Genomic DNA, 7,683 nt, shown 5'->3' with positions numbered 1-7,683 from the left:
TAAAGTAGAGACACTACATACTGATATACACCTGAACATCAGCAGGAGAGGACTCTTTAAGTAGAGACACTACATACTGATATACACCTGAACATCAGCAGGAGAGGACTCTTTAAAGTAGAGACACTACATACTGATATACACCTGAACATCAGCAGGAGAGGACTCTTTAAAGTAGAGACACTACATACTGATATACACCTGAACATCAGCAGGAGAGGACTCTTTAAAGTAGAGACACTACATACTGATATACACCTGAACATCAGCAGGAGAGGACTCTTTAAAGTAGAGACACTACATACTGATATACACCTGAACATCAGCAGGAGAGGACTCTTTAAAGTAGAGACACTACATACTGATATACACCTGAACATCAGCAGGAGAGGACTCTTTAAAGAAGCTCTGGTTTGGAAACACGTTCCCTCTCCTGTTCACACTCATTGACTCCAACACACCTTTGCCAACAAGCCTTAACCAGGTCACAGATTTCTTCGTCCCGGAGGTAAGACACATCTTGAGTTTTTTTACATTCTTCAAATATCCTCAGAACAGGGAAAATGAAATGCGTGATGTTCTACGTACCACTCAGGACGAAGAGCAGGTGTGTGAGGCAGATCCCGACGACGACGAGGGGTTCGGATCTGAAGGAGGTGACTGTGGATCAGCTCACCGAGAAGACCTGCTGGAGGGAGATCTGGGACTCGGCGCCGATCCTCCTGCTATCACCTGAAGCTGCAGGATTCACCTCCAGTCCTACACCTGCCCTGAGGACGTGTCCACGAGCGGGGTCTTCTGAGAGGAGCCAATCGGGAGTCAGCGCGACAGTAGCCTCCCGAAAAAAAAAGGTCATGCACTCGGGGACAAATGACTTCCTGCTGCACTGCTTTGGCTCCAGTTACGGAATTTAATAGATCCTGCTTTTTAAGTGTCTACTTTTCACACAGAAACACACTTTAAATTCCAGTGCAGCAGCTCTAAGCTTTACAGTTGGGTCTTTGCTTCTGGCTTTTTGAATATCTGCTGTGATGGAAAGCCACTGTATTTCCCTTAATCAGCAGAAATGGTATGTGCGTGCCAACCTCCCTAACTCCTTATTAAACCTTTATTGCACTGTTTTCCGCTACAATCCTTTTAACTGATTCAAAATGTTGAATTTATCACCGCTTGCTTATCGCGGGCGAGATGACCTCCAGAGTGTAGGAACAGCATTCGACAACGAGACGATTAACGAGCCTTTTCTCTGACTTCTTTATAGATTGCTCTTCGCTGCTTCCTCAGTGAGTCACTATACATCTCTGGGGCTACCACCCCCCCCCCCCCCCCCCCCCCCCCCCCCTCTGTGTGAGGCGCGGTGTTGTGTAAAGCACAAATCAAATCTGTGTGAATATGCAGACTGTTTCCCTCGCATTAATAATAACGCCATTGTCCTTGAACTTTAACGGAGGCCTGTCCGTGTTGTGATGTGAATGCATGGCTGCATCGTTTCTCTCCTCAATGGCTGCAAGGAATACATGCAGTGTCCTTCGTTCGCAGCTTGATTATAAGAGCGAAGGACCCTCAATTTCACATCCTTAAAAGCAGCCGGTCCGCTTAGATTTCTCGTCTAATTTGACTAGTTTTGCTGTGTTTTTGCACAATAACACATTCTGTCGGTGATTATCTAAATATCGAAACGTACAAATTTGACATTTTAAAAATCAAGTGCAGTGTCAGCGCCCACCCCCTTAACCTGTCTGCCTTTTTTCCCCTACTCCCCCCCCCCCCTACCCGACTTGTAAAGCGACCTTGGGTTTCCTGAAAGGCGCTATAAAAATATTATATATTATTATTATTATTAAGAAGGAGAAACCAGGGCTTGCAATAACTCTGAGCTTTTCATAAATCATTTTTGGGCACTTTGAGTATTGCAAACCGAATGTTACGAGCTGTTTTACTGAAGCGAGATGAAATCTGTAAATCTCAGCGCTCGCATTGAAATCTGGATTGAGTAGGTATCATCAAGAAATACATGCAGTGTCCTTCATTCGCAGCTTGATTATAAGAGCGAAGGACCCTCAATTTCACATCCTTAAAAGCAGCCGGTCCGCTTAGATTTCTCGTCTAATTTGACTAGTTTTGCCGTGTTTTTGATCTATTACCAATCTATTAATATCGAAACATATAAATTTGACATTTTAAAAATCAAGTGTCAGCGCCCACCAGCTTCCTGCAAGAAGGAGAAACCAGGGCTTGCAATAGTTCTGAGCTTTTCATAAATCCTTTTTGGGCACTTTGAGTATTGCAAACCGAATGTTACGAGCTGTTTTACTGAAGCGAGATGAAATCTGTAAATCTCAGCGCTCGCATTGAAATCTGGATCGAGTAGGTGGTGGAAATTCAGCTTTCTTAGACTTTTACCTTTGCAGTGTATTTCCCTTTTTGAGCCGAGTGAATAATGAATACAGTATTTCTAATTATTAGGAAGCACACTTTACGACACGTACTTAAACGCACCCTGTGGCGTTTTTGACCACTACTATCATTAAAGAGGAACACGGTTTTGGTTCCTTTGTTTGTTTTCGTTCTCACAACTGCTCTGAACCTTTCTACTGAAGTCAAATAAACATCGACTTAAACCAGTACAATATGAATTAAACACCTCGCTGAGACCTCCAGAATACACACATGTTTGTGGGTGAGAAACGCTGACTGGTAGAAAATGTGTTTACAGTAAAACTCCACAGGGGGCCTTTAAGTTTTGTAGCTAATAGCAACACATGTGTGACTACTCCTGCACTGTGGTTCTCAAATGGTGAGGGAAGGCAGTGGAATAAGGTATGCCTTTTGTTATTAAAATATATGTTAATAGCGTATCTTGTTATAACAATATTGATTACATCCAGTATTATGCTTTTGTGTATTTTTGTGTTGGTAAATGAGACAAATAAAGCTTTAAAGCAAGTCACAGTAAGCCACTAAACACAACTATGACCCTGAAAGCCAGCGTTATAGGGCCCCTTTAAATGTGTAACTGCTCCTCATGCACCGTACTTTGAGAACCACCGTTTTTGTATGTTTTGTATGATTTACATGCACAGCCGTGTCGACACAAAAGCGTAAAACCGTCTTGTTAATTGTGAACTTTACTCAATGCAAGATTCCCAGACCATGTGTTTTTATAAGAGCAAGCAATTGTAAACATTTGAAATGGTAGAACAGACTGCTTCCACTGACACAGAGACTCCCGCTCCAGAGCCACGACACGGTGCATGATATCATCCTGTGAGGATTTAGTGAGAAATCAAAACATAGTCTTTTAGGAATCTAGACGTAGCACTAACGCTGCTAGCCTAGGCATCACACCTCTACCTATGGCACATCAACAAACATATTGATTGTCTCGGACTCAAACCAGGTCTTTCAAACAGACATCAGTTCTTTGTTTTCTTTTGTTGTTCTTTCATCGACTATTTTCACTTTTACAGACAGCATGGAGACTGAGAAAACAGTTTTTTTTGTAAGGTTTGGAACATTCAAAAAATAACCCCACTTTGAAATGTCATCATAACAAGATACATGAAGTATACAGTTGTTCTTTTTTCCTTGTCCTTGCAGCTTCACTATTAAAATCCTTGATGGAAAGGCCTTTGCATTGTCAAACACATCCAATATTCCAGTATAAAAGAAAGTGGTCCCTTCAAACACCACTGCGAGGCAACGGAGAGAAACATGATACATTCCCAGTGAGGCCAGTGGAGCTGCTCCAACAGTGATTCAAAGTAAAGCTTTTTAATTCCACGATAAGAAGAAGAAACGGCACTCGATGCGACATTAAATTAAGAGGTCTTTGGTGGCGATTTCACAGTTTGGAGTGTGTCAGTAGTGGCTTACTCAAGTCCTTGGCCTCCCCGGCTGTTCGGACTCTCTCGTAGCCCAGAACAGACATGGCGTGGTGGCAGTAGTCCTCCACTTGTTTGATCTGTTGAATGCTCAGCACTGTCCTCCATGCACTCGCAGCTTGTGTGGCGTTCCTGGACGAGACGATGAAGGGCTTGGAAGAGGAGCTGGAGCCGCTGGTCATGTTCAGAGCAAACGTCTCGATGTCGTGGTTGGCGGTGAGGTTGGCGAAGTGGTAGATGTTCTTCAGGGTCTTTACGGGGTTCTCCACCAGGTCCTCGTACCTCACCGCCATGTATTTCCCCTTCAGCCAGCTGGGCGGGTTTAAGGCAGTCCTCAAAGTCCTGGAGGTGCGGTCGCAGATCACCTCCATGGCTCCGATGGAGTGGTAGTCGGCGCCGTCCTTCTTGTTGGCTTTGTGACCGGGATCCACGAAAGGGATCCGGCGAAGTTTCGGATCCCTGCTGCGCACCACCTGTAAATTCTCCCTTATCAGGCCGTGTCTGGATTTGATCCTGGAGTTAGCCACGGCCCGCGGGTCTCTGACCAGGTGTATCACCTTCAAATCCAACGACGGGTCCTCCATGAGGGGGGCCAGCACGTTAACGTCCAAAATGCGTACCCCTTTAATGACTATGGTGCTATATTTGAGGCACTCCTCCTCCAACAGTCTAAGGCTTTGAGGGGGGCACTTTTTACACAACTTATCGTCCACCATCCCCACCACCTCTTTCCTGTAGGCGGAGCAGAGGGGGTAGGAGCACACCACTTTATTGAGGGTGGCCCCAAACAGTCCCAGGGAGGTAAAATTCTTGCCCCCGGGGCTGTTGTAAAGTTGGAAAACAGACATGTCGCAGCGGTACAAGGAGCTCAGCATGTCCCTGGCTGCTCCCTGTAAAGACACCGCGTCGCCAGGGTACAGCTTCTGCCAGATGTGCCACATGGGCTCGTACAAGAAGAACACTTCTGGGTTTTGGTTGAAAAGCTCCCCGAAAAAGGAGGACCCCGACCTCCAGGTGGTCAGCACGTAGATGAGCTGCCTCTTCTTAGCCAGAGAGGGCCTGTACAGGAAGCGAATGTCAGATCTGCCCTGATAAGTGGTGCTCCTCATCTGATGGTTACACTGCTGAGGCTCCTTAGTCCATTTATAATTAGCCAAGTTAAGCATCGTGAGGACCAGCAGTAAGAAGTAGGCCATGAATAACACAATCCTCTTCCTGCGGAGGACTTTCATCACGAGCCCAGGCTGTGCTATTATCTTGGTATGATTCCTGTAGGTTTTAAGCTTCCTCCCAAAGCCAGCATCCTTCTCCCAAGGCGCTGTCAACTTCAGTGGTGGATGGTATTGTTTGCCTCTCATCTGTTCCCTTTGGAGAGTGGCTCTCACCACTGGACAAAGCTGCTCACATTGGACGTGTAGCAACACGCTCTGCAGGATGCACACAGCTTACACTGGGGGGGTTGATACCCAGATGAGTAACCGCTCATTAGGTATAATACTCACCAGCCAATTCAAAATCCACAACACGATGTCCTGTTTCACTGCAGTGCGCAATGCTCTTCGTGGGAACGGACGAAAGTAGCGGTGTGTGTCCACGGAGCGGTGCGCGGATCACAACAGAAAGGAAGGAGCCTTCATCATAGCAACATGGGAACAGACGCCCTGTTTGTGCGTGTTCAACGGAGGCATCCCTGCGCACTTCTCATCCGATGCATCCTCGTACAGGCAGCCTGGGAAGATCCAGGACATCTCAGACAATAAGACGTCACGATTTGGCGCGCCCTGCTTTCTCTCAAATCACTCCGCATCTGGGGAAAACAGAGCAACGCCCGGGCGGTATCTCCGGCACACAGTTTATTGAAAGGGTAACCCCCTCCCTCGTTTCTTCCTGCTCCCCCTTCCTTGCTCCCCCAACTAATACAAACGGGACCGATTCAATCAGAATGCACGGAGGAAGCCCCGCCCACAGAGGCACCGGATTGGTCCGCGTCGTGCGTCAGCGAGCCTCTCCAATTGGCTGCGCTGCACGCCTGTCACTCTGCTCCTCTGGCTCCACAGATCGCAGCAATGGTAGACTGTGGGGAGTGATGCTGTTGTTAGGTTTCAGAGAGGCCTTCATCTCTATCTGCGTCCTAGTAACCACAACCCACCCCATATTGTAAACACTATTCCAGGTCCAAGTGTTCAGGATTTCATGTTCACACAACCCACACACCCCTATCTTCTTTTGTTTACAATCATCTCTATTCTATTCCTGTCTTTACATTGTGCCTTTTGTTCCTCATATAAACGTCATATTAGCCTAAGACGTCAAAGCCCTTTTTTAATATGTTTAATATCCTTGTGTAATAAATAATGCATGTGTAACCTCAACCCTGAAAGGCATACTCAACTAATAAAATCTTTCTTTTCAGGACAAACTGACCATATGTATTCTAAATGGTTAATTAAAGGTATACCATACACACGTGACTTGCAAAATAGCTTCCTGTTACTGTTTTTCTCCGTGTATTGAGACGGTGTGCAGCAGGGATGTGAGTGGCACCTCTCTCAGCTCAGTGTGACATCTGACAGCCGTTCCTGAGGAGCTGGGGAAGGCTGTTTGAACCAGGAGACCGCGTGCTCTGCAGATTGGAAAAGCATCCTTCCTGAGAGGCTTGGATCCCAAAACAGGCCCTTTGCCCCGTGAAGAGAAATCAATATGTGTGTTATCCACATTTGTTGTCATGTTTTTTAATTCTATTCAACTTCTTTGATACAACTTGGAACTTTTATTTCACTGTTTCGCATAATAGGTCTGTTTTACAAATGTCGACAGTCCGCCCTCACTGTTTCTCTGAACATCTGCTACAGATCATGTAACGCTCTGTGTGTAAGTGCTTTTAAAAAGAGTTTATATATTTATATACGTGGATTCTTTTACTGTATGCAATGAATGACTGCTCGTAATGCTCTGTGTGATCTGTCCACCCCATATACTCGTGCTGTACTCATACAATGGCATATAGGCTATTAATCCTTTGTGCACACTGCCCCCTGCTGGACAGTCGTGTTTCCAAACAAGACAAAGAAACAGATTTCAGACAAACGACTCTCATCAGGACTAACAAATAATAATGATTACATAACAGCAAGTTTCTCACATTTCCAATTATATAATTATGTTAAGGATCAATCCATTAACATTGGGTTTACTAAACTACGTTAATCGTGTATATTGGTCAGTTGGAAGTAATCAAATTAAAGCACTTAGAGAATATTGAATAGCAGTTTCTGTAATTAACTGTAGTAACTTATTAGGTTATTGAGTACTTTAGTTTTATTAAAAGCTACAAAGAAAAGCATGATCCTATTCTTTTTTTGCTTACTTATTAATGTCAGTCGATTAAATACGTGTCTTTTTGGGAGGCTGCAAAAATAAATGGCTTTTTTTCACATGCAATGTCTGAGCTTTTTCTGCAACGCTCGACTTCATTTATAATATCTGTGTTGGCTTTTTCAGGGGTAATGGAAGAGGACACAGCATTGCCACAGACGTGAGTGAAACATGCGAGGTTTTTTTTTTTTTTCAAAGGCGTTTTAGGGTGTTAGGTTTCTGTGCAAAGCTGCGTGTATCTCCACTGGCATTATAAAGAGCAAGATGTCCGTTTCCCTCTCTTTCCATTTTCCATATGCAGTCATTCCACCCAGCATGTCCGAACACATCCATTTTAAGGACATGTTCACATGAATGCTTATGTATTCTGTTTAACGTGCACAACGTATTTTGGCAGTATAGGCTGTGAATAACAGTATCTCTG

At 44.8% G+C, this 7,683-nt stretch overlaps 1 protein-coding gene across 1 annotated transcript; it reads right to left on the bottom strand.

Moving 5' to 3' along the window:
• Positions 1-3,112: 3,112 nt before the first annotated feature.
• Positions 3,113-5,819, bottom strand: chst2b (carbohydrate (N-acetylglucosamine-6-O) sulfotransferase 2b). Its single transcript, XM_034079925.2, has one exon. It carries the CDS (start codon positions 5,240-5,242, stop codon positions 3,845-3,847), a length of 1,398 nt encoding a protein of 465 aa, XP_033935816.1. The 5' UTR covers positions 5,243-5,819; the 3' UTR covers positions 3,113-3,844.
• Positions 5,820-7,683: the final 1,864 nt, after the last annotated feature.

Source organism: Pseudochaenichthys georgianus, unplaced genomic scaffold, assembly GCF_902827115.2.
Source record: "Pseudochaenichthys georgianus unplaced genomic scaffold, fPseGeo1.2 scaffold_771_arrow_ctg1, whole genome shotgun sequence".
In the NCBI taxonomy this organism is placed as follows: Eukaryota; Metazoa; Chordata; class Actinopteri; order Perciformes; family Channichthyidae; genus Pseudochaenichthys; species Pseudochaenichthys georgianus.
The sequence above is the reverse complement of the archived record's forward strand: the minus strand, read 5'-3'. Positions and strand labels throughout refer to the sequence as shown.